General features: G+C 39.1%; 1 protein-coding gene and 1 long non-coding RNA gene across 10 annotated transcripts; one reads left to right on the top strand and one right to left on the bottom strand.

The window, feature by feature from the left end:
* Window positions 1–24,225, bottom strand: ZBTB38 (zinc finger and BTB domain containing 38). 9 transcript variants are annotated; one of them, XM_065640030.1, is made up of 5 exons: window positions 24,172–24,225; window positions 23,266–23,331; window positions 22,359–22,586; window positions 17,736–17,845; window positions 1–5,777 (listed from the first exon to the last, which is right to left on the bottom strand). In XM_065640030.1, the coding sequence occupies exon 5, from the start codon at window positions 5,775–5,777 to the stop codon at window positions 2,199–2,201; it is 3,579 nt and encodes a 1,192-aa protein (XP_065496102.1). In that variant the 5' UTR covers window positions 17,736–17,845; window positions 22,359–22,586; window positions 23,266–23,331; window positions 24,172–24,225; the 3' UTR covers window positions 1–2,198. The 9 variants fall into 9 exon arrangements, with proteins under 9 accessions (XP_065496102.1, XP_065496100.1, XP_065496103.1 ...); XM_065640028.1 differs by lacking the exon at window positions 24,172–24,225 and having other exon boundaries at window positions 23,266–23,823; XM_065640031.1 differs by lacking the exons at window positions 22,359–22,586; window positions 24,172–24,225 and having other exon boundaries at window positions 23,266–23,823.
* LOC135991412 (uncharacterized) lies at window positions 23,755–27,553 on the top strand. The gene is made up of 3 exons (XR_010606523.1): window positions 23,755–23,884; window positions 24,689–24,757; window positions 27,177–27,553. It is a non-coding gene; the product is annotated as an uncharacterized LOC135991412 (long non-coding RNA).

Genomic DNA, 27,553 nt, shown 5'->3' with positions numbered 1-27,553 from the left:
TTTATCAATCCTTAACATCTGCATTTAATATTTTCTTCTAAACAAAAATACAGATGCGATTATGTAGCAAATTACAGTCTTTGACAATGTATAGTATTTACCTTCTCTTACACTTACTTTAATTCTAATTTGGTCATTAATACTTGACTCATTACTGCAATGTGTTACTTGTAGTAAAAGTGCCACAATTGAATTATAAACATGACATTGCCATCTTAAAACTGCTTTGCTATAAACTGTAGAGAATATACAGAGTTACAAAGTCATTGTGTTTTTATCAAAATATACAAACCCCCCCAAACCTAACACAAGCTATCAATATTTTTTCTTATGAACTATACAGTTATATAAAATATTTGTAAAATTATCTTTATATTTATAAATATTCTACCTTATTTGCTTTGGTCTATAATTATCATCATACAAGTCCACTTAGAAGATATCTTTGTGTACTTCCTTTGAAACATCATTGTACTTTCTTGTGTTTATTCTTCTGTTATCCTTATTTAAATGGAACCAAAGCTGCCATGAAACCAAAATTTCTCAAGGGGTTCATAGCAATCACCAATGATAGAATAAATAAGTGGACTATATTATTACTTCAATCGATACTGTACTATCATTTCAATTGTAGTTGTATTCTACCCAAGCTATAGTTTCTTTTAAAATATTCAAGAGGACAAAGTAAACAAACTGTGTACCATATTTGCACAGACAATGAAGTTCAGGATCACTAACCTTTGTCCTGACTTAATTTTTTAACACTTCATAGAGATGAACATACATGACTAATTGGAAATGCAGATACAGTACAAGAGAGCCCTACCATATAAACTGCAACCTGTACACAAACACTCCTTGACTTTTAAAAAATTTCTTAAAATGAATCACATCTTCATAATTTTAACTGTAATCTTTTGGTGATGTCTTTCAGAAGCCCGTTCTCTCGATTCTTCGCAACCTGTGAAGCCGCAAGGCTCACCGTGACCCTCCGGTGTGGCAGGTGAGGGAGGCCAAAGGGCCAACTCTTCTTCCTCCAGCAACCCCTTCCAGGCATCTCAGCTGCGGCCCCGCTGTGCCAGGGATCACCGAGAAGGATGATTAGATGTTGTATTTAAGGCATGGGGATGGCAGGGAACCCCCCAAACTGGCCCCGTCCCTGTTTATACAGAGGGGCTGCCTCAAGGACATATATGGAAGCAAGAATCTGAGTATTTACCTACTCCTCCCAAAATCAAAGTATTTATGAGGAGTTGCTCTGTCACTCGTGTCCAGACATTATTCCAGGATGAGGAGGAAGACTCTGGCTAAACCTCCTCTTCTGCTGCTGAGAATGGTATTTCTAAAATACAGGAGTTGCAGACCCACCAGGAGGTGGACGCTTACATACAGGATTTCTTTAAGCTAGGCTGTTTCAGGAGAACAATTTTCTTTAGACAAATGCACCTGAATAGCTCTACCAGGCCATTGACATTGGGATTTATGCAGTTTGGAAGACTGGCTAGTGTGAGTTACACTGAATCTTTATTAAATGTCTCAGAGATATCATAAATCTGGAATACTTTCCATACAAGCACTCGGACTTAACGGTTATTATGGTAACTACAAAACTGAATATGGAAAGGAAAAGAGGTTTAGGCCCCTGAATATGTTTTGTAAATGTTGAGTTACAGAAAAGCACGCCAGAACTCAACTGTACTTCAGCATACCCAAGCTCATGAAACATTTCTCACCTTGACTTTAGAATACATTAGATTACAATTATTTTGTTTATAGACACATTACTTTTTGTTAAAAAATGCAATATATGGTTTCTGCAGCAAAAATTCCTTCTGCAGAGTACACTGTAAACCTACATATTTATTTTGCCCAGAATGACTCTGACTCAAAACCAGCACTGTAAAATAGTTCAGTGAGTAGCTTCCTGTAATGCTTAGTAGAAGGGTTTTGTTTGGTCATTTTTTTTTTCCTTTTTCTGTTTCTCTCTCTACATGTTAGAAGTCTATTGAGGCAAAAGTATTTTGGGTCTTTCACATGAAGTTTGTATTATTGCCAATGCTAGTTTTTCCTTTCTGTGTTATTTTGAATAAATTTGATCTTAGTAAATGATACTCAAATGGAGACTTTTCCTCATTCAATACATCTCTGTTTTCCCCGATACAGTTTTGGATTTTTCTTCTCTTTTGCACAACTGTCACTCAGAGTATAACTTCTGGAGTTACATTTTGTATATTTTTTACTTCACTTCCTTCTGAGCCAAGGAAATGTGGATTCTCCAAAAGTTTACTGCTTTCATTGCAAAACTGTTCTTTTCTATCTTTTGGACCTGGACTTTTGAATAGATGTTTTTTCTGGTGCATTCCCAGAGCAGCTGCTGTCTTGCAAATTTTAGGGCACTGAAAGCAAGCGTACCCTTTTCCATTATGCTCACGTACATGCCTTTGCTCATGGTTCCTTTTGGTAGAAAGGTACAAGAAGCTCTGAAAGCAGAACTGACAGTGGTACCGTTTTTCTCCAGTATGAATTCTTTCATGTATTTTGAGTGTTTCATTTAAAGTGAAAGCCTTATTACAGTATTTGCAGACAAAGTCTTTGACACCCAGGTGAATACGTTCATGTTTCTGTAGGTTTCCAGGGACTGAGAAACATTTACCACAGGTTTTACAAGTGTGGGGCTTTTCCCCAGTGTGACACCTCATATGCATTTTTAAAGTGGATGGACTTTGAAATTGTTTTTGGCATAACTCACAAATATAAGGCTTTGAAGCAGCTACATGCCAGTGTACGTGTTCTTGAATTTCTGCAGTGGAAGACTGATCTCTTTCGCAGAGCTCGCAATGCAGATTAGGCATTTCTGCGTTCTCTTCTTGACTGATCACCTTTTCCTCAGGAGCATTCCTGAGTGCATACTCCCGACTGCTTGTGTTGTGGCTCTCCATAATGGTGTTCTTGCTCCCGTGCTTTCTCCTCCATTTGGTCTTTTTCATTTTTCTCAGCTGTTTGGATTTCTTTTTTGGTTTGTAATTATAATAGGGTCTCCAGGGTTTATCACTTGAGTCCTGGTCACTTACGTCATCACACATTTCTGTCAGTTCCAGGCATTCTGAGCTATAGAGCCTAGACGGGCTTCTTTCTTTTATCTCCATTTCTGATTCCTCAATTAGATTGTCCTGTTTGGACTCATGTTTAGATTTTCTGCCCCTTTTACAAAACAGCTTAGATCCCAATATATGTCTTTTTACAATAGCCTCATTACCAATTTTTACTGTTATTTGGCAAAGAGGCGCAACGTTGCTGTCAGTAGATGTTCCAGGTAAGGCAGGCTTTGCAATGTACGTTTCGGTTTTACTCGATTCTTGCGCAGTAGTTGTTGTTTTGCTAGATGAACCTCCAGATCCTGTGACGTGCTGAGCATCCTCAGTTGCTTCTGCTCTGTTGCACAGCAGTGTTTTCTTTTTCTCCTTGATAGTTTTTGATTTTGTAATGCACTTCCCATAATTATCTGATCCATATTTACAGTCATCCCTTACAGACTGGCTAGGTAGATTATTTGAAGATTCCGATTTACTGTTTTCTAAAGAAGTGACGGTTTTACTGTGCATTATTACTGATGAAACTCTGCTACTGTGCATTATAACAGAGGGTGCAGAACTGCTGTAACTGATGACAGAGGTTGAATTTTCATTCACATTAGTTAAAGATGGAACTGAGGAATCACACTCCTGAGAAGCAGAGTCATTTGCAGCAGTGGAAACTCTTTTTTCAGCTGTGTAAAAGTCCTTTCGCAGGTCAGAATTTAAGACACCCACTCCCCAAGAGGAAGAATTCTGAGTATTTGTGGAAGATGCTGTATCATTACATGAAGATGTATCCAAGGGAAGAGTTCTGTTGTTCGCTATTATATTACTTTGAAAATTCAGTGGTGGTAGCTCAGAGCTAAGAGAACTCGGAATGAAACAGTTAGTAGAAGTAGTTTCATTAACCTGGCTACTTGTTTGAACATTTTCATAGGAAGAATTTCGGTAGGACTTATAAGGTAGTCGCCTGCATTTCATAGGTAGGAGTCGATAAAGTTTGTATGGGTACATACTTGGTTTTAAGCCTCCATTGGCTGTCTTTTTATTTACTGAGAGACGATGGTCAATTGCATGGAAAGACTTCTGATGATTTTTTAGTATGTAGTAAGTCATAAAAGTCTCCAGACAGAAAATGCACTGATACCGTCTTTCTCCAGTGTGCCAGATCTCATGTCTGGTGCGATACTCAGCTAACGCGAACACTTTATTGCAGTAGTGACAAGGATACGTTCTTCTCCATGAGTGCACATTTGCATGTCTTCGAAGGCTAGACAGTGTTACATAACTACGCTTGCAAACGATGCAAGTATATAATATCTGCCCATCCACGACTTTAACCAAATGATCCGTTTCTGGTAAAGTGCAGTTTGCATTAGAATAATCAGTGATGCTGTTTTCAGACAACAGAGGCTCTGTGTTTGCATATGAACTTCCATTCCTTCCATCCGTAGCAGTATAGTTATCTGCAAAATTTTGTTCGTTTCCATTGTTAACTGATAAGCTACTCGATCTCATGCAGACTTGTTCATGACTTTCCAGTATATTTAGACTTGCAAATTGTTTGCTGCAGTATTTGCATATGAAAGTTTCCTGACGCTCTGAATGGAGCTGAAGATGAGTACTGAGTAACGCCCTCTCATTGAATGATTTTCCACAACAGTTACAATTGTAGACAGCTGGAACAACAGTTGCCACTGATCCAGAGACATTAGCAGAATTGTTTTCCTCTTCTCTGGATAAATGGAAATGTCCTGCTTTATTTTGAGGTTTTGGAAAGGAAATTATTGTCTGATCAGTAACTGCGTCATGTTGAGCTTCTGTAGTGGTTACTGTAGAGGCCGGTACTTTTGATGTAGCCGATCCAGTACCTTGGGGCTTGAAGGCCGTCTTAGGAGTACTGCCTGCTTGTCTTCCCGGCTGAACGAGTGGTGTGGCTTGGGGATTTTCATAGTGGTCTTCACCCGTCTTGCACGAAGGGCTGCTGTCCTGTGCAGGAAAAGGTGTTCCTTGGAAATTATCTGCCCCGGAAGAAACCGCATAGGAGTGTTCGGCCAGGGTGCTGGCTGGCTCAGCATCCTTGCCAGCGTTGCTTCTGTCGAGGCTGACGTTGGGAGCTTGTGCTGTCTCAGATGCCTTTTTAAAGCTGGCCCTCAAATCAAGTGGAGAAAACAAACTGCTTTCTGTTTCAAAAATTGAGAATGCATTTGTAATTCGTGGTCCATTTGTCACAGCAGAGTCTTCGTGTCTCTTTTCATGTTTTTCCTCTTTGACAGTCCCTTTTTCACTAATGCAGTATGCATAGGGGCAAGGGGAACTTGAAAAATTAGCATCTGTAAGATCTTCTAGAAATGATATTCCCAGTTTTTTCCCTGCAGCTGCAAGGTCCGTTACAGTTTCCTGCCTCTTAACAACTACTGTGGAACTGTAGATGTAATTCAGTATCTCTGTAAACACTTCAGCTTTCAGATCATCTAACTCCAGTACATGACCTGAAATACAGATAGTACGACTCCAAAAAATGTTTTTAAAGTAAAGGCTTGAAGCTGCCAGCACATTACTATGGGCTTTAAATTTAGTATCTTCCACAATTATGGTGACATCACATAAAATACCCCGAATGCGCTGTTCATTTAAAATGGAAAGTACAGTGTCACTGTGGAAGTCATCCTTGAGATCCTTGGAATGGGACATGACTGTCATCTACAAGAAAAAAAAAAAGAATGTAAATATATTTAGCAGGCGTTTTTCATCCATTTCAGTTACAGATCAAGTTGATAGTTCTTATTTTCTATACATTTTTAATTCATTAACTTTTAAATTTTAAGAATGAGTAAAATTTTGTCATAGCATTTCAAGTTGCAGTCACGTTAGGCTGACACACGCCGACAACACTGCAGGTGACCTACGCGCAGCTCAAGGACGCGGGACCACCAGCAGCTCCTCAGCAGGAGGCAGCACATCCTCTCTGTGCCTCCCCGCACCCCTTGCTGGGCACCGCAGCCGCCAGCCCACTTCACACTGAAAATGAGCCGCTGAACCCCGGAGGGAACTCCCTGGGGCGCAGGGGGTGTTTGGCGGGCACCGCAGGGAAGGCTGAATTGCTGTGGTTCTGCGGATACTGAGAATTTTGTTTTCTGGGGCTGTTTGTCAGCGAATGACTTTACAACGCAACTGCATGTGATCCCCTTACCAAGCTGATACTTGAAACAGGGATCAAAGATCATATGCAATAAAGTTTCAGTTACAGGATAAGGCTTTATGAACAAATGAATGCATGAGCAACACAATTTTGTAAACAATAGTGGAGCACCTACAACACTATTTAGGTAAACAGAACTTTAATTTTTAAATAGTGATTCAATTTAATTAGATAAATAGTTTACACTTACTTTAAAATGACTGAAAAATTTTAAGTTAACTGAATTTATAAATTCAGTGAGTAAAACAAGTAGGGAGTAACAGAACATTTTTTCTTCAGTTATAGTTTAGATTTACAGTATTCACACTTTATAATATGATAGTGTGTTCTTAATTTCTACCAAATAATGAGATTTAATTGCAATAGTAAATACCATTAAATAACCACTCATTTCTAATAATGAGGTTTAATGCTGACAAAAAATGTTTACATTAGCCAGGTTGTTACTGTATGAATACAGTGGTTTATTTAACTGAGATAAAAGATGCAAAATAGAATGAAAAGTAACTGGAAAAATTGATGAATTTGACAGCGTATATCTGGAGAAAATCTCTGACTTAATCAGATATTTTTTGTTTTGTACAAATTCAGATCTTTACCATACAATGAGGTTTGTCCCTTTTTTTTCCCCCCACCTCTGCGTAGTGTTTTCAACTACTACTGCCCATTTCTGACTTCAAGTCATTAAGAGATAGTTGTCCTACTGGCACTTACCAATCACTGCAGTGGAACAAAATGCATCTTAAGGAAAATGACCGGCTACAGGTATTTTGTAAGACAGGTTAAAATAATACCACATGGTAGTGCTCTATTAAGTTAGAAATACCTTCTAAACATTCCATCCACTGCTCCAAATGTAAATGTTAAGCTTGAAAGTGTTTGTGATGACTCTTACCCTCAAATAGTTTACATTAAAAATGCCAATATATTTATTCAGATGGCTTTGATCCAAACAGTGAAATGAAGGTTTGACCCATATTCACTAAGCAAACAGCAATGGGCATTTAGAACACATTGGTGCTTTCACCCAAGCTGTTTGGAAGCTTTATTGAAAATAGGGTCTTTATCACAAAGTAATATGAGACACACGCTCTTGCTGCAGGTAATCTAGTTACACTGTGGACATTATCACAAATCCACCAACTACCTCACCACAAATCAGATTATACAAAAAACAATGACAACCTTACTGTGAAGACAAACACAACATACTTAAAATCATAGTTTCTCATGTCTTTGTTTATTACACTTATTTGGCTCAAAATAAGAGATATTTATTCATTTGGAATGGTAACCTGAAACTCACAGCAGCTAGGTATGGTTATCTCTGTTGAGTCGGTATCTGAAAACCCAGATATAATTACTGATAGTTTCTAGGATGTCGAATCTCCTACCGAAAGAACACTGACAGGAACACTTTTATTCAAGTAAGTAGCCACTATCCCATAATTGATTCTTTTTTCTCATTGGCAATGTTTGAGATTATGTCTGACTTGCTCATGTGATGTGGTCTTAGAAACCAACTGTCAGACATCAAAAACATTTCACAACAGGAGCTATTTCCTGAGCATAGGAAATAAATGATGTCAACTCTACCTCCCAGTCAACTGCCACATAGGAACTTGCCTGTGTTTTTTGTTTCTTTATTGGAGACAGCTGGTTTTAGTTCAAAGACACATCATCTGACAGAGTGTTGGCTAAATATATCAGACTGCTACTTCTATACTAAGAGGCATTTATAAGCAAGGCCTACAAACCCAAGTGCTTTTAGTAGAAGTCTTACTATTCAACTCGTTATTTCAAAATCTACCCTTCCAATGAGAAAAGTGAGTATTTTCAATTTCTACTTTCAGACACCTAGATTGCCAGGTTTTGTAGTCCTGGATATGTTGGCACGTTCAGTAAAACACTGAACTAGACTCCTGTGTAAAGATAGTAGAAACTATCATTTGCTGTTTGGACACTTTTTTTTTTTTTAACGTGTGCTAAACCATCTGTTACATATCTCATTGGAAAGTTATACAGAAGAATTCCAGAGCAAACTGATCATAGAATCACAGAACGTCCTGAGTAGGAAAGGACCCACAGGATCATCAAGTCCAACTCCTGTCCCTGCACAGGACAACCCCACAGTTCACACTGTGTGTGTAGCGATCTAGGAATACCCTTTTTAAACTTTTGCAATCCACTGCCAGGCAAGTAAGTGTACTCCACTGCATATGAGGAGAAATTCTGTTATTCCACTTCGGCCACCTAAATTTGAAGGCATCAACAACACCACCACCAAACCAAACCAACAAAAAAATTAGAGCTAGTGGCTAGTACCCAGGCAAAATAAAATTTAAAAAAAAAACCCAGCAAGATACTTGTAATAACAGTTCTCTCTGTTTTCTTATTCCACACATTTCTATTGGGATTTTAAAGATGCTAATATTTTCTGGTACTTATCAACATGACACTATGGAAACATGTTGGCTCCATAATCTTCTGATGTTCAGTTTCCCTCCACCCTATTAACGCACTTCGAAGGCTATCTCTGTTTTGTTTCCAGCCTCTTTGCCCAACTGAGAAAGAATAGTCATCTGTATCTAACTCTCCTACAGGGCACTGTTTTGCTCTTGAGCAGAAATAGGGCTAGAGATCACAAACAAAGGTAAAACAAAAAACCAAGCACGCAGTCCTCCCCCAGCTCTGCTACCTTGATCCTTGCCCACCTGGGAACCTGCTGTCCAACCATCACTTTTACCACGCTAGCTCAGCTTTTTCTGGAATCGCTTCTCCAGTCCCATCTGGCTCTGCCGGCTGCCTCAGCCGGGCTCCCTCCTCGCAACCTCGGGCAAGCGGGGAAGTTTTAATGACGTCTAATTATATTTAACGGCTTGCAGTGGCTTGCAGCTTAGCACTCCACTCTACATAGCTATGCATTATTTCTACAAGTATATTTATGATTTTTCTGGTTTAGACTCTCACTGCTCACATCCTTCTATACTAATATTTCTATTTGTCACAGCCTCGTGAGCATTACAGGCTTTAAATCCTTTTTGTCAGCCTCGCACTGTTTCTTCTAACTTTTAGTTCGGACAGCTGGGGGGAATTTGGTGTAAGAACATTCTTATTATTAGCAGATCTCTGAAGCCACCAGATGACCCATTCTTTCAGAGCTGTAATTCTTTCCTATTAGCATCCCAAAGTAATTCTCTCACTTCCAACTTCACACTTTCTACGATGGTTTCTCACCACACGGAAAAGAGCCTTGAAAACCTGACGGGTGCTCAGGGCAGGCTCAACGCCTGCCACCCAGGGAAGACCAAAGCGAGTCCTGTCGCTGCAACAGGGCACCCTGCAGCTGACCTGGCTCCTAAGATGACTTTAAGATAAACGCACTTCCCGCTGCATGTCGGGCCCTTTCCCTCCGGAAGGTTTCACCTCTCGCCCATGTCCCCGCCGCAGGGCCCGGCCCGGGCAGGGGCCCGGAGCGGCAGCCGGGCCGCCCCGCGGCCTCCGCGCCCCTTCGCCCACACGGTGGAGCCGGACACGCAGGAACCGCCGCGGGCCCTCTCCCCGGTAAAGCCGAACCCGAAACGAAGGCTTTTACAGCCACATCAAACGTGAGCCGCGCTGCGGAGCTCAAGGGCGATCGCCTCCTCATCCTGCACGAACCGCAGCCGGACAAGCCCCCGACGCGGCCTGTTCAGGTCGGGGCGTCTGTCCGGCCCCGAGCGGAGCCCGGGACGCCGAACTCTGCACCCGCCGCCGGGCAGGCGCTTCCTGTTTATGGGCGGCAACCGCGCTCCGCAGCGCAGCTCGGCCGCGCAAGCAGCGCACGTTCCCCTGCAGCGTGACTTTCGCTGGCGGCGGCGCCGCTCACGCACCGTTACACTCGAATGCAGCGCAACTCACTGTGTCTGAGCTACCTGGCGGGAGCACCATGTCTGGGCTGTCTCGGGCCGGGCGGAAGCCGACACGGCCGCTCCGCGTGACGGCGCGCAGGGCGCGCGGGCGCGGGGTGACGTGACAGGTGCCGTCTTCCTGGCGGCGCGCGGCCCGTGAGGGCGGCCGGACGGCGCGGCCGCCATTTTGCTGCGATGCGTGTGGAGCGCGGGCCGAGCGCAGCGGCCAGGCCTGCGCCTGCTCTGCTCGCTGCCGCGCCGGCACGGCTTGCTGATGTCGCAGCAAATGCTTCCTACTTAATTAACACAGCCAGCTGGGGGATTTAGCCTGTCAGCCAAGTCGTTTCTATGTAAGTTTAGAAAGATGCAGCGTTCCCTGTATCCAGCCCCTTGCTCCGTGGTCATCAGCGCAGTTTTCTCCAAAGCATTTAGAATCCCTCTCCAGCCTAACAAAGGATTTTGATTGCCTTACTCTCCTTCAAAGCCTTTCCTGTAGAAGAAAGCGAGGCATTTATAGAGACGAAGCCCCATGCGTACCTTCTGCAACTTCCCACTGAGAAGGAGAAATTAAATATTGCCTTGAAAAAATACCTGAAATAAATTACCTTCGAATACTGAAGTATAGTCACATTTGCCTTATTTACGTGATTATATTAATTCTCTCTTTTTAAGCATATGCAGAAATTCATACAGTATCCTAAGGATTTTGAGTTTAAGCAGTAGTCTTATTCTCTTACTTTGGTTTCTTCAGATTAGTTACTGCCTCAGGAAACAAGCGCAACTATACTATTAGTGCTTCGTAAACCCTAACAAATGCTTACCTAGGTAATGAAGGAATTAGCTTGATTTCATTTAGCCAGATGCTCCAATCTATTTGGTACAGCCTTCCCAGATATATTCTCTCCCTCTGCCTCTCACTTTAAACAGAAAAACCTGTTTTCCCAGGTACTTGGAATGAGGAAGCAAAGAGAAAAACTGGGCTTTGAGACAGGTGGAAAACACTTAGAAAAATGGACAGGACAATTTGCTTTTGTGTTAAAGCTTGCTTGAAAATACTCATTTTGCCCAAGGCTAATCTGGGTTTATTTTTACAAGCTATTGTGTTTGAGCTTTTACTGGACGGTTACTTAGTTTTAAAATGTTAAGCCTATGCACTAGAAGCATAGAAGAATAGTAGGAACTGCTTCATTTTAGGCAAAAAAAAAAAAATCCAGAAGCATGAACTATTCATCGTCACCATTGATGGGCCTGGAAGTCAGAACTTTGCTAGAGCCCCTTCATGATAAATGCTGCTTATCATCTGAGGAAACTATTTAATATCAACATAAGCTATGCAATCTATTATAAGGATGGAAGATCATCTTCCGAGCGTTCTGTCTGGGAACTACCATATGCTTTCCTGGTTAACACATATGGAAAGAAATGTGTTCATAATTTCAGTTGTCATATTGTCATAATTTCAGTGACTGATCTGTATATTCCTCTTTCACTATTTTACACAATCCACATTAAAAAGATCATCTTAGAAATACTGAACATCTCTGTGGAGAGCTTAATTACTGCTTCTGCATCACCAGAATTACAATCAATCAGTTCACCTACTGAATCAATGAGTATCTTTTTATTTTAGGACTCTGTGCTATCAATAATGAACAATCTTTCATCTCCTGACAAGCTGACAGTAGCTGTTTGCCAACAGCTACGGGAGGTGGAACACGGAGCTGAAGAACACAGCGGTGTCGATTGCAAAAGCAAAGTGCGTCCCAAAGTTTTCACAACCTTGTTTTTTATTCCAGCCTACATAACTGAGAAACGAAGTTTTGTACTCGCATGTAGGTTACTTCTGATCTTGGACTTTGTCTATTGCTTATTTACTATTGTTTCTTTATTATTGTTTTAGGTGCGTATATACATATTAATATATATTAATGAGGACTTCTGACATAAGTGGCATAAGAAGTATTTGTCACAGATGTGTTGTCAGTAACAATGCATTAATATTTTAATTAAACTAAACTTGTTGTAATCCTTTAAAAGAAAAAAAATGCATTACTGAACAACAATAAATACAAGCATCTTTTTAGGTTACATGAAACAAATTTGAGGAAAATTAGGTGATGAATTCCCCCTAAATCTTAATTAAAATGTATTATTTTAAATTGCTTTGAAAATCAGATGCATAACCATCATTTGTATGGCAGATACCCCCAATGTGGAGACATGAATTTATTTGTACTTGACCATTTGATGCTCTGGTAGTCGTAATATCTATAGACAATATAACAGATTTGGAGAAAACTGCCTCGTTTTTTCTTTCTTCCATTTAAAAAAAAAAAAAAAAAATTACAGGGTGTTTTCATAAGGCAATTTCAGAACTTCAGCTCATCCACTAAATAAAGAATCACCTCTTCTGTGACTAGTACTGTAACTGAAGGTATTAATTTCCATAGATATATAATTTGATAATTTGAGCTTTTTGGAATTCACAGTCTCATCAGCTCCTTGTGTATTAATAATAAGTAAGAAATTCTTTATAAGACTGTCTTGGCTGCACCCAGGATTTTACATTCTCATGATAATGTTTCATGTAAAACCAATTGCTTGCAAAGAAAACGGAGGAACTGGTGCTGCAGACAGACCTATGTGACTGGACGACATTGATATCCGTGCGTAGTCAGACAAGATTTATCTGCATCTGCAGTCCTGATTTCAGAGTGTAAGCCACAACACAAATGATATAGTTTAGAAATAGCAATCTTGCTAGTGTATGTGTACCAATTTCCATTAAACATGTGAGTGCAAATAATGTCACACAATTATGTTCTTTTTAAATAGAAGTCCAAGTAGTTTAGCCTTGGATTACTTATATGGTAAAATTGCAAGATACAGAGAAAATTGTCAGCAAACTTTTACTTCTTTAAAATGTATAAAACAGTTCCAAGGTTACTTAAGTGGTGGTGTTTGGATGCTTTGCTGAAGTCTGATAATCTCACTCCTGCAGCTCATGCTACGTGTTATTCTTTCCTTAAGAGTATTTCAGACTGCCTAGAAAAAATGTTCCAATGTTCCTCTCTAGTCAAGCAGTTTCAGTTCTTACGCAGCAGGAAACAACATATATAGCATTACCAACTCTTGCAAATTCCTCATGAGTGACAGGATTTTGGCTGGGGCTTGGCTGGTTTCCTTCTCAGTGCCTGTCCATGAGAGCAAGGCCTGGATGGACCGTCTGCTTCACTGCTCTCCCTGCCCAGGCCCGAGCAGCCGGCAGTGCTGCTGAGCACAGCTCCTCTGCGCCTCTCAGGCAGACCAGCACTTTGCTCAGAGGTGGGGTGCAAGAAGGACCCCGCAGCCCGAAGTGCTTCACTCCCCTTTCTGTTACACGAGCAAGGAAAAGAGTTCCTTGGTGTGAGCCTTCTGCTGTCCTCCAGCATCGAGGGCGGGGAGGGGACGGGAGAGGAGCGCGGTTACAGAGAGCCCCAGCAGCTGCCTGCGCCGCCAGGGCTGGTCACGGGAGGCCGGCAGAACTCACTTGGCACTCAAACTGTGCAAGCTGTGCCTGTGCACCAAAGGCAGCCTTTCTCCAAGCTATGTTAACTTCTGAGAATTTAGGCATGGCCTAATCTGAGTCCTAATAACACTAAACAGAATGCATACAAGCAATTTTTAAAGGTGTAACTTTACCTTCGCCTCTCCAGCAGTCTAAAAAAGAAAATGAAGCAACAATAGCTGACATAAATCCAAATAATTCTTTTGCACAAAATATAAAAGTTCATGTTGTGCTGCTACTAAGAATCAGCTGAGTTTACATCTTGCTAGCTCTGAAAAAGATTGGTATTATTTTCCATTTAAGTCTCATCTTTTAATGTGCTGCTGACAAGCCACTTTCTGGCCTCCTACGCTTCTGGGACACATCACAGTCCTGAGCTAGCACAGATCAATTGCAATCATGAAGCTATATTTACAGACAGAATGACAACAACTGACATTTTTCTGTTGTCAACTGTTGTCAAATGCAGTAATTTATACATTTCAATAGATTTAAACAAAAGTAGCAAATTAAACACTTAATTTTTGTTATTTTGAAAAATTATTATGTGGTAGTCTGCTGCTCATTCATTTATCAGAAAGACAAAATAAAAGTAGTTGAACCCAGACTCTCATTTTTCAAATTTTCAGAGGAAAGCTCCTTTGAATATCTGAACCAACATCCACAGGAGCAGCCGCCAAGCCACGTGCTGGGGGACGGCGGTTCCACGCAGGCAGGTGTGCGGGGCCAGGCCAGGCAGCCGTCCTCACCCTGCGCTACAGCTGATGCAGCAAATCTCGCTACACTGAAAATAGAGCTAAATCCCTTCCCCTGCAAACACCTGATTTAGTTGGTCTGCTAGAGGCTGGACACAGGCATTTTGAAAGCTAGAACTGGTCTTCAAGCTGTTAACTGGCCACCACTGATGTCCAATATTCCTTAAAATATTGCAAAATATTTTTATGTTTTTGCTGTTAGATTGATGAACTTTAGCATGCCAAAACCCATGAACAAGTGATAGCTATTACTCTGACACATCACTTCAGTGATTTATTATGACAACTTATTGGACACACAATAACTATGGCTGTATGCTCCTAAATATTCTTCTGCTCCATTTTGCACTGACCCAAGTGGCCCAGCCCAAGCCCTACTCCTCCTCTTCCATCCTGCTGCACATTTCCAACCTAAAAGCTCCAGCAGGGGCTCTGCTCCTGCAGTGAAGGACTGTAGCAAAGGCAGGTGGCCGCTGGCAGTAAGAAGAAAATATCGATGGCTCCAGCTCTGGTTTGTGCTGCGTGCTCTGCCACCCGCGTGAGCCGCCCCAGCACAAATCCTGCCTGAGAGCGAGCTCGGCTCAGATGGGAGCAACAAATAATAAAAAGAAGAAACAGCTGACTTGCATCTCCTCGATAATTTCCTGGACTCTTACTCACTCAAATGCCTTAATAGTATGAGTAGCATGAGATGTAGGTAACAACATTGTTCATGGTTCAAGATAATGAAAAGATTCATGTGATACTATTCAAGCCATCTGTAATCAATAGTAGATTCTGATATACTTGACTGTTGAGAGTCATGGAAATGTTTAACATTGTCAGGATAATCTTTATTTGCTAAATCTCATTGTTATGTATGAAGCCAAAAAAGTCAATGGGAATCTTTTCATTGATTTCAAGGGGCTTTTAATTAGGCTGCTGGTCACATAAACAATTTCTCAGATTACACCAACTGAATTTAAGTCAGGATTTGCAGATTCCCACTTCTCCTGTCTTTTTAATGATTAGCATTTTAGACTTATTTCTTAAAGACATATCATCTTGGGATAAAAGTTAACCAAAATGGCTGTATACACTTTTCATTTTGTATACAAATTAATACTTTAAGAAGAAAGGCCAAAAATAACCTGTACAGAAACTTACTGAAGTCAGTAAACAAACTTGTCAAAACTGATCCTATATATCTGAGCTTCTTTTAAATCCGGGAATATAAACCATACTGTAGAAACACTTGCACAGAAAGCATTGAGTACTGCCTAAATGCTACATCTAAATCTTGGTCTGAAAGTCCACAAACAGCTGCCATTTTGACTTCTACGGCTTTTTCTCCCCCTCCCTGCCTTTTTCTGTTGTTAACCGTTAAAAGACAACACTTGGTCCTATCTCTTTGCCTGGATACATTGGATAGAATGAGAGTGCTACAACTAACACCAGTTTCATTTTTATTTAGTGGCTTTATTTTGTCACGGTGTAAAACAGTATAATCCTACTTGCTTCTGATGCTGGTACAAGATACAAATTTAGAATGCCTGAGCATTTTTGAAAGACACTGTAAACCTTCATCTCCAGCCATTTTTTTGTTGTCTTAAAGCAGTGCTTTAAGTATTCAGAATCTTAAAGAAAGGTTTCAATTTGCAGACCAAGCCTACCATGCTAATTTTACCCGTTTATTGCAAGTCCAATTTAAAGTGCCATGAAAAAAAAAAATCACAAGAGAGATTTCCATTGAAAACATGAGGTTTTTAGGTTAAAACCTTTGAATATTAAGAATCCACATTGGGCCATCCCCAGAAATCTTTTTATATGGTGATTATCAAGATGCATGCATTATAGTGAGCACATGGTATGTAAATGCATTGGGCTGCTTAATAAGCATTCACTGACACACATCTGCAGCTTTGCTAATGTACCTTTTATTCGTATGTGGTTGCCAAGGAAACAGGTTATGGCCCAGTATTCTACCTAAAATATACCGAGCAAGTGTTCTATAATAATTTACTTAAAATAGGTACAACTTAGATTTTGTAGCCCATTGCTTCTGTAAGTCCAGGTAACCTGAATTTCTCTAATTTTAATGTTTCACTAATTACTTTAAACTACCAATGCCATCTTATTGTCTCGAAAAATCCATTACCATTTTCTGTGTCATACAATATTATGTTGTAAAAGTAAACTTAAACACCGAAAATGTTTTGAGATCTTCTAGAAATTGAAAAGGGTAGTGTGGGTTTTTTTGTGGTGGTGTGGTTGTTTGTTGATTTTTTTGTGGGTATTTTTGTTTGTTTGTTTTGTTTTTTAATTTGGTTCCTTGTCTTACGTTCCGCCTGGTAGCCTTAATTACTTATTTCTACTTAGAGATATCACAGCATTAATGACTACGATGCAACAAACCGTTTGCTACAGAAATATGTACAAATAGTGCCACCCAAATCAATGAAACTACTCCCTTTCTGTAACGCAAGTTATACTCTATGATACAAATAACCACCTTCAAAATTAATGAATTAATCAGGATTTCACAGATTGTTTCATTCAATACATACATATCTCAAATCTAAACCACAGATACCAGACATATTTATTTTAAGCAAGATGATTATTGCACATTCACAGTAAGAAGAAAGGAAACTGCTAATATTTGAAAACACCATGCAAAAGGTGAAACTCTTATTTTGAAATATCTCGATTATTTATCACAATACTACACTTGAATTTACAAAGTATTCTTTGCAGCTGACAATTCAAGAGGTTTTGTCATACATCTGATTACAGTCATGTATAAAGGTAGAGATTAGGTGAGCTATATACAGCTTAACCAAAACAACAATATTAGAAATGGGCATTGGCACCAAGAGAGTTCCTCTGCCTTTACTGTACGGCACAGATTTGTAACAAACACCAGTGACTGGGATCCAGAGTTAACATTCTGGCAAGCTCAGGAGGTTCGCTTGCCTGCCAACTCATTTGGTTTGTACAGATCACTGGAGGCTGTAACAACCTGTTTCAAAGATCTCTTCTGCCTGATTTTGTTTATCCAACGTCTATGGCAATAACAATCCAGCAGGAGCCGGAAAAATCCAGCAATGTTGACATCAGAATAGAGCAATGTGGAACCATAGTGAGAACAGCTCTTAAATGATTATAAAAAAGGTAGAATTTTAACTGTCATGCAGTGGCTTTTAAGTGTTAAATATTTTAGCACTATTTCTATGTGAGTTCTAAAGAGGTTTCAGCTTGCTGTAATCACCCCATAAACTTACCCACCGAAAATTAGGCTGTTCTTCTGTTACAGTCTTTTAGAAGTGGTATCGACAGGTATTTTTGGCAAAACCATCTCAGTAATTTCATGAACTCTGTGGCTACTGTGTCTCAGCCTGCAAAGAAAAAAATCCAAATGTAATGTCTAAATTACTAGACAAGTATTAATTTCCAGATACATTGTGTAATTCATCAGAATTTTCCCTGGAGTGCTGTAGGACTCCAAATGTACATCTGGGAGGCTTACAACACACCAGCAACAAAAACAATACCGTTAAGCAAACCATCATGAATGCTGCTTCTGTCTGCACTGTTTTATTATGATTTAACCTGTGTAGTACAAACTGAACATACCATTTCATAATATATTCTAGACAGAAATGCAAGGACATTTTCAAGTTTAAAATCATTTTTTGTTGGGGTCTCTGGAAAAATTAGACTAAAACCAATCCTTGGCTCTACATCCCTTCCTCCATCTCAACTATATCCAAATTATTCCTCATACTTTCACCTAACAAGACATCAAATAATGGAGGCTTCACAGTTTCCTCAGTTAGTCTGCTCCTGAGTTTCAGAATGTAAAGTCAGTGGAAAACAACTGCATTTTAAGAGTAGCTTCTCAGTTTGCCAGATGAGAAAACAAATGATGGTACAGGCAGAAACAATCATCGTTACTAGTCAGCTCCCCTGACTCCACATAAACTGCTGGATTACAAGTTCTCCTTCATCTTAAAAGCCTCCATGTTTTCTTGCAGGCCTTTCAAAAAGCCTTTTCTTTCTTCTCTTTCCACTCTGCTGCTTTTCTTGTTATGTCTTTTGTCACAGATATCATTACAGTATCTCTGATTATGACATTTCTTGGCAACTTTTTTCTCTGGAATATACTTCCTGTATCTTTCTGCTTAAATGATTATTCATGGTTGTCAAACATCCTGATTTTATGTTATTATGTATCAAACATCCTAATAAGGTTATCATGTAACAGTGTAAAAATCATTCAGAACAGGGCTTTGTTTCTAAGATACTAAACAAAATTCAATTGTTCCATAAAGCAACTGCAATAGCTTACAGATAAGGCCTTATGGCTCAGCTGACAGACATTTATCTAGCAGCAATTAAGAATACATAGTTCCATCCTCCATTTGCAAATATACCATATACTTTTATAAATAACACTATACAGGAAATACAGGATCCATTACTTTGGCTTTAAAAGGTAAGAAGGTGAGCTCATTTTTTTGTTGGTTTATCTGAGTACCTTTTTAGTGTATATCGATTTGAATAAGTATTCTGTAGCTCACATCTGCCCATAACAAAGGCCAGACTGAAAGAAAATTGCATTAAGCCATTATTATTACTTAAAAAACCAATAAAGTCATATTCACAAATTACTATGGTGAATGGGAAGCTTAAACTTTGCATTCAGAGGAAACCAGCAGTAAAAGATCTTATCAAAGCTAAAGAATTCCCAAACTTGATAATACTAGAATTCAAATGTAATATAGCCTTTATAGCATGTAATATAGCATAATAAAGCCTTTTTACAACATAATCAAGCAATTCACGCAATAAAATACAACAGACATTAGATGTCCCAAAAGGGTTAACTGGTACCTGTTCATCACTACCACAGTCAGTCTAATATTCTGACAAATATTATCTGAACACGGTTTCACACTGAGGGACCTGCAGTTTCAAGTCAAAATGAAGTTTAGAGGCAGAAGTAACCTTAATCCAACAGATCATTGACAAGCAAGTAGGATAGTGTCCACGTGAATGATTTTTAGTTTGATTTCATTTTTTACTCGTGCTTTGTACATATTTTCTGTTAGGCAGAAATGGAACTTGTCTGGATAAAAGAACACATTTCAATTATAAAAGGGAGGAGTCAGGATCAACAATTAGTCTTCTACGATAAAACTGAAAAAAAACCAATCCAAACCCAAGCCCCCATAACAATAAGGTTCACAGGCTGTGCTGGAGGTGTGGAAAACTGCACCCCTCCTGCCTGCCCCAGTGAGCCCCCTTGGCCAAAGAGAAGGAAATGGATGGATGGCGTTTACATAAGATTTCTGATGGCACCTTTGGCCATAACGTTCTGACACTCTGTATGAGCTGGATGTAGCTACCATTAAGCTACATCCAGTTACCCACGTATAATAGTCAAACTGGAAACAGCTTGCTAATTACTAGACTCTTTAACAAATAAATCAGTTTCTTTAGCTAGAAGAAATTACCATTCACAGGCTGCTAACGAGTTTTTCCAGACTCATAAAAGTGCTTTAGTATAGTCATATTAATTACAAGAGGACTTGCACCCCCTAACAAAAGGGCAAATTTGCAAATGGATTTAAAACCACCATAGCGAAGCATGCTCATGTAACGGAGCTACACTTTCTTTAAATGCCTTGAGTGGGTGTGTTTGAACACAAAGACATAATAAAGACAGTTTATTGCTAAGTGCCCCATCTTTTCTAAAGATAAATATCAGCGGTGATAAACAGATTGCTTCTACATAGTGTTTGCTCAGCAACTTCCATTTAAAAAAACACACAAGAAATAAACAAAGAAATTCAGTTTTGATCACTACATGTAATGGCACACCCCATATTAACATTTCAGACAGGAAAATAATCAGCAGAAGCAAGCTACTGGAGATAAATTAAATTACAGAAAAATGCAAACTTTTATATGTCACTTGAGAGATGCTGTTTATTACGTTTTCAGTTCTGCTGCTTTAGCTGGAACAGGGGAATATTGCACTGCATCAAACTAATCTCGTAATTATGAATCAAATGGGTTTATTATCATTATTAAGCACTGGCCTATCAAGACAAATGACAAGACATATTCCTGAACAGTTATACTCGTTTATTCGGAATGCACTGAACTGATATATCTAGAAAAAAATGAGAATTAGTTTGATATTACTGACACTGTCGAGGCTGTTATTGATAATCGGCTGTACTCCTAAATACCTCGTCTGCATTTATTTTCAGTGCTGGGTCCTCATGCACGCAAAATATACTTAGTCATTTTAAAGTCAAGGACGTGAAAGGAAAATGGCCACCGTGCTGCAGAAGTCTCATTGCAGTAGTGAGAATTTCTCAAGTCATATACAAAGGAGATTCACAGGGAGATACACTACGTTATAAGCTCAGTGGAGACATTTAATAACATCTGATTCTGCATAAGCAGTTAACCTGTGGTACACCTAAGATTTAACTTTACTGATTTTGTTAAAAATACTAGCTAAAAATAGAAATAAGGAATTATAATACTTAAATTTTGCAAAATCTGTAAGGTCTGCAAATTACCGCAGACCACAAGTGAGCTTATTCTATAAAGGGTTGATTAAGATCCAACAGAAGTTCTTTTCCAGTATTTTTAAACACAGTTCTTTGCCTGAACTTCAGAATGGGTCCACTATTTAAAGAAAGGTTTATTAGCATTACTGTGGCTGAATTCAGCAAAGGTGAAAGAAGGTTTAAACATACTTCTGATTCTCTACATTTCTCAGCTGCTAAACATTACAGTGATCCTTTTATACTCGTGATAATGAAACTATCACTTTATATACACACAGTACAAACCTTGACCTACATGCAAGACTAGGCTAAATTAAAAAAGAACCCGGGATACGTTTCTGGAAACAACCAGTGCAAACCAGGAATAAAACAATTTTTTGTTGTGCCCAGCTTTACAAACATGGCATCATTTAAGAAATGATAGCCGCATGGAAACATAAAATGAGATCAGATTCTCATTTAGAACTGAAAGGAAACAACTGCAAAATTTCCATTTGCATTTTGATATTGCTATTAAAGAGAATAACATCTTTCTACATCTCTACTAGTGCACCTTTTAAAAGGATTTGGTTGCCAAGGAAACTGATTCTGGCCCAATATTAATCTGAAACAAATATATTACAAAAGTTGGTGTAAGTAATGCAATACTCGTAATTCTTTTTATCCTTAATGCTCAAATGAATGTTTTGGTACCTCAGGCTGTTAAGTTGTTATTTCATAACCTGTTTTGTGTGGAGTAAAACACACTTCAGTAAACTGATACTCAGTTTAAGCTGACAGGGCCATCTATATCAATCTCTCTCTTAAAAGCCCTTCTACCTTAAAATAAAAAGAAATACTGCAGGTTTATGTTTGTACCTAATACTGAAAATATGAGCATTAAAGCATATTAATCTTTATTTAAGATTTCGCACAAAACACAAACCCGCTTACGACAGAATTTAAATAATTTTCATTTTTCTTATCTACCTCAATTTTTATTTTTGGATTTTAGCTGCAAGCTTAGTAATGCTTGTAGTCAGCTTTAAAATGTAATTGAATCAATAGTGTTTTCAAAAATTCTTTTGTTGCATAAGCGTTGCCACGCCCTTAGTACATATGATTATTTTAACAGACATGATTGCTCTACTTTCACAATAGATTTTTAAAAAACAGATAAGAACAATCGTCATGCCAGTATGTGAAGCCAACAATTTAATATTAGGCTGTTTTCATTAACAGTTTAATACATTTTTTAAACTGAAAGCTGCATTCCAAAGCCCATTTCATGTTCTTTCAATACTGACCAAGAAATCAGTAAAACATGCAAATCTCAACCTACCTGCGTGTACCACTTAGTGCAGGGTTAGCATGGCAGTGCACCCAGCCATTTTTATGTAAAGCGATGGAGATAAGTTCTATTCTTGGTCTTCTTGATAATTTTTTAGAAGCAGTTGTCAAAATTCAGATGGGAAGCAGCTTGAATAGACCGTGATCAGGAAAACCGAGTTTATCAATAGAGAAAGCAGGAGTGGGGGAAAAAGATGTCCTCATCCAAGGTTTTCCGAAACTGCAACACAAGGTTGTTTTCTTTTTTTTTTCCCTCCTCCTCAGAGGGTTCAAAGCTTGAAGCTGACCACTGCAAAGGCCACTTGTCACATTTGCTGAAAATCAGCCTATTGCTATCACAGCTGAAAATATAAACTTGACAACCAAAGCCCATTGCACAACGTGAACTGCGTAAGAGTTAAAAATAGATTTGACGTGCCTCCTACCTGCATAATAAATATGTAAGTTTCAAGTGCTTTAATTCGATATTCACATTAATTAACAATACAATATACATTATTTAAACTACAGTAAACGCAAGAAGAAAAAGGGTGACACCATCTGGAAGCACAGTTTGCCTTTTTTTTTTTTTTTCTTCCTTTCCAAGGGCTAATAATGTAGTTTGAACGTGATGACAAGCTAACAGCTCACCACATCGCAAATGAAAAAAGAATTCTTAAGGTGATGCCCAAATATCTAAGCCTGTAATGAAGCACAAACCAGTCTTCACTACTGCATGACATGGCACACAGACCATTTACATACCCACATTTGAGATACTAGGCACAGTATAATGAATTCAATACACAGCATGCACACAGCACAAGCAACGTTAATCCTGCCTGCCATTTTAGGCTTGCAGGAGTAAGATACATACTGCAGCACAGCTTTGGGAAGGGAGGAGGCAAGGGACAGCTCACCTTAAATGCAGTATCTGATTAATGTTGTAAGTGACATTGCGTATCAGCTACAGAGTCTTGGTTCAACTGGGTGGGAGGGAACAAAGAAAATTGTCATCAACTGGTGATGCAAGATGAGCTCCAGTCACTAACACTGTTAGCAAACTCCAAATGCTACAGCGATACAGTAGTAAGCATTTCAAATTCTTATCAAAATCTGCCTGTGCAATGGCTGAGTCCGCCTGCCGAGGAAAACAAAACCATCTTCTTGCTTATTGGAGAGACGCTGGATTGACTACAGTAACATCCTCTTGATGCAGGAAGATTTCACGTCGCACGTATTAAATCCTGGGTGCATTTGCTGTGCTTTCCTAATTTTTAAGACTCAGAATTAAAAAATAAAATAAAAAGACAATGCTAGCAAAAATAGCATAACTAAAGGTCTAATGTCCATACAAATAAAACCTTTCTTTTTCTTTCCTTTCTGTTTCCTCTGTTTTACAGTCCATCAAAATCCTGAGCGGTATTGACAAACCACACGAGCGCAGGGTCTGACTGCATGATCAGCTGTCTGTGTCTACGCTACACCCTGTTAACCACAAGCAGTGTTAGAGCTAAATATATCTGCAATGCAGAAACGGTAGGTGCTACGTGGTATACAATTCTGATTAATTCTAAAACATTGTTCTATCCTCAGATACAATAAATAAAAGAAAATTTGGTGCTGATCTCTGTCAGGCACGGTATCTGCCAGACTTACAGAGCATAAAAGCTATCCTTAGTATACTGACCTAGATAGCACTAAGAAGACTTAAGCAGCGCACGAGCATACTCACTGTCAAAGCAAGGAAAACGAAACAATGATTGTTTAATCAAACTGAAAGCAACAACTCCCTACCACAGTATGAATTCCAAAATGCTACGTACTGTATATGCACATCTCATGTTATTGGAAGATGCAAAGCTCCTTTTTTTTTTTTCCCTCCTCTCTCCTCGGAGGCTTTTCTTAGCTACGGTTGCACAATGACATTCTGACATCATGGAGGTCAATGCAGATACTGAAGTGCTGTTGTCTCTAAGAAAAAATAATTTTGAAATATTAAACCACAGCTGCAAAAATAGTAACAAAAATTAAAAATTTCACATCACCTACTTAATATCTTTCTTTCTCTTACCTTCTGAGATTAATAGCGTGCACATTGTTCAGCTGCATACGTTAAATTGGTATCACCCTCTGCAGAGACTGCAAGAGTAATCGTGGGAATTAGATTTTTATAATTAAGTCTTTAAAAGGCTTATTTTCTGGAAAACTTCAAAATAAAACACTATGCATGTATAATCAAAAACATAGAAAGAAAAAAGCATTAAAAGCTGCTAATCTGATTTTTTTTAAATGCCTAATAAGTAAAACTGGCTTATTTTCATTGTCACTGTCTCTCCAAAGGGAAAACGAGAGAACCACACCGCCATTTATGATAACCTGAATTACCTTCCCAGAAGGCGAAACCATCAGGTGAGGTAAAACAAACCCTCAGATCTACCTGTTCAGAGAGCAGAATCCCACACGCACTATTTCAGTGACTTCTCACAGCTTCTTATCTCTCTACCTGTAACTACGGCAAGCTGATACCCAGCACATGAACAGAATTGTGAAGATTAATGTTAGCTCTGAAAATATTTCACTGAAAGATTTCTTTAGGTAAATATTGTTTACCATATGAATAAGTGAATATAAATGGTTTCTGGCCAACTGCTGAAATAAATAGATTCTTGTGAGAAGCGCTGTCTTTCATTTGACCTGCCAATAAAACTGAGAAATAAAGCAGCTAAATTTTCAGCCACACACTCTTTTTCTAGGTAACTGTGTACCCTATGATATTTTTTTCTAAAAGAGTACCTGGTTTTAAAAGTGAAAACTAATACCCAGTACTGCGTTAAATCAGAAAAGGTTTCGCAGCAATAACTGGACTGCTGTATGCGTGTATTCACTCCGTGTAAAAAATAGGCAATCTGATTTTGCTTTTTTCCGCTCTTCTTTCTTTTTTAAAGATTAAATAGATATCTATTTAATTTGGATGTTTTTCTTTGGGAAGTAATTTGGCATTTTGTTCTCTTTCATTTTAAAGGCTGGGAACGAGATGATCCTAACAGTCAGTGCTTTAAAATATTCAGAATCTCCTTCCATAAATAGCACATCTGTCACACAGAAAGGGAACCCAGCCAGCAGAAAGGCAGAGCAGACCAGCAAAAACAACTGCTATTCCAATACATGATTTCAAAATAAGTTAGGATTTTAGCAATCCTTTGTTTGGATTTTTTGTTTGTTTTGAGCTTTTTAAACTAAGAGCTGTCTGATTATATACATGCCACCATATATCAACCTTAAATTAAGACTGTTAAATATGAATTAATTTTGAGGGTGTTTTAATGTTAATCTCTTAGCCAAATGTATACTATTGAGCTAGTCATGCCCTGTTTAAAACCATGGCAAAGCTCCTAGATTTCAAGAAGGGAAGATTTGGGCCTTATATAGCAGTCTGTTAGGTTTATGAGAAAGTATATTACTACAATTTGGGAACCAAGAGATAGGTTTGTTTAAAGACAATGATTTTCAGCAAAAGACAGATTTCAGCGGAGTCTCGCAACAAATATATCCCTTCCTGCATTTTTGAGGTTAGCATTCTCATTCTCGCAGAGAAGTGCTGTTCTGGGAGAAACACAGCAAGGTATTTGGGGTTGTGTGATTTAGGAAATATTAAAAGCCTGCTGGCAGTGAACGCGGCAGAGGAATAAACATCTCACAGTGAACAGCAGAATGAGCTTGTCTGAATCCTTCTGCATACCTCTTGCTTTAATGGGCCATTTTCAGTGCTTAGTATAATAAAATTTTTCCAGGCTTAGATTTGCAATGATTTTGCTTCAGACTCAACGTAATTTCAGTCCAGGAATCAGATTCTAGGCCCTCCTACAGCTGTGTGATACATGGCATACTAAATACATAAGTTCAAAAAATTGCACTTGTAGGTTGCACAGAATAGGCCCAAATTTTCAAGGTAGAGATATATTCACCCTGTATGATATTTCTCAGTCAGAAACTTGGATTTAAGCTCTAACTTATTTTGTGCCCAAACTGTTTGAGTCCCAAGCCACTGGCTCTCCTGATTCTTGACTACAAAATTCCCTGCTCCTGCTAGGTCAGGACTACCTCGGCCCATGCTGTCAGTTCTTTATTCAATCAGCTTAAGGTGAGGCTATTTCAGTATCCTCACTGGGTCTCACAGGCCATTTGTGCTGTAAGCTTTCCCACTTTCAAGCTTCCTACTTGTAAACATGCTTCCTCTTCCTCTCTTTATCACCACTCGAGGGCAACAACATCTGATCTCTCCTCACATACTACAGCTTATCACAATTGGTGAGGAATGAGGAGTCACAATGTCACTTTGTATTGCAGCCTCCACCTTGTGGTATGTAGTTCCTCAGAGGAAAAGTCCTAGTCCTCCAGATTGATCATTTGGAGCAAAAGGAGATAGGGTGTGGAAAGAAAGACTAATGTAAAGTCCCTAAAACTGCATTGACTTTTGTCTGAAAGTATTGCCACACCTTGTCATCCTAAGAAGGAAATACATGAGGGCAGTATGGTAGCCTGGGAGCTCTGCCAAGGACTGAACTTGTAGCAGTAAGTATCTGGAAGATGACAAGCAGACCTTAAGAAAAAAGTGACAAACAGTTTCAGTTTTATATGGAGCAGCTCACTTCTGTCTTTATTCAACACAAGCCCAAGCAAGACCCAGAGAATAAATTGTCCCTCTAGCTATAGAGGACACCCTGGATGTGAGAGTTATGCTTAACAATATATAAATGAATGCATAGACACACATACACTTGGGTTCATTCCCACCTCAGTACTTACTTTTTTTCTTTTAACTCTTCAGTAAATGAGCAACATACAGAAAACAAAGGATAGAATCAAACCCAGCCCTCAAGAAACCACAGTCAACTGTCCTGTGATACCACCCCCTGCAAAGCAATGACAAGAGGACATGAAGCACAGCTGGGAATCCAGGGTGGGTGTTTCCAAAAGTACATACCAGAACCAGCTCCAGACTTTCAACAAACCTGCTCTTGGAATGACTGTTTCAGCCTCTGAATTTCACTGCATCAATTACATTTGTCTCTTCATTCCTTTACTGCTACTGCAAAAACCACATTGTTGATGAACAGTCAGTTTGAAATTAGGGTTATTTTGGAAAAGAAAAAACACACCTTTGATCATGAACTAAATCCTCTGACCTAACACTCATGTTCAAGA

The sequence above is a fragment of the Caloenas nicobarica genome, chromosome 8 (genome assembly GCF_036013445.1).
Source record: "Caloenas nicobarica isolate bCalNic1 chromosome 8, bCalNic1.hap1, whole genome shotgun sequence".
NCBI classification, from domain to species: domain Eukaryota; kingdom Metazoa; phylum Chordata; class Aves; order Columbiformes; family Columbidae; genus Caloenas; species Caloenas nicobarica.
Note: the sequence above shows the minus strand (reverse complement) of the source record. Positions and strands in the feature narration are given on the sequence as shown.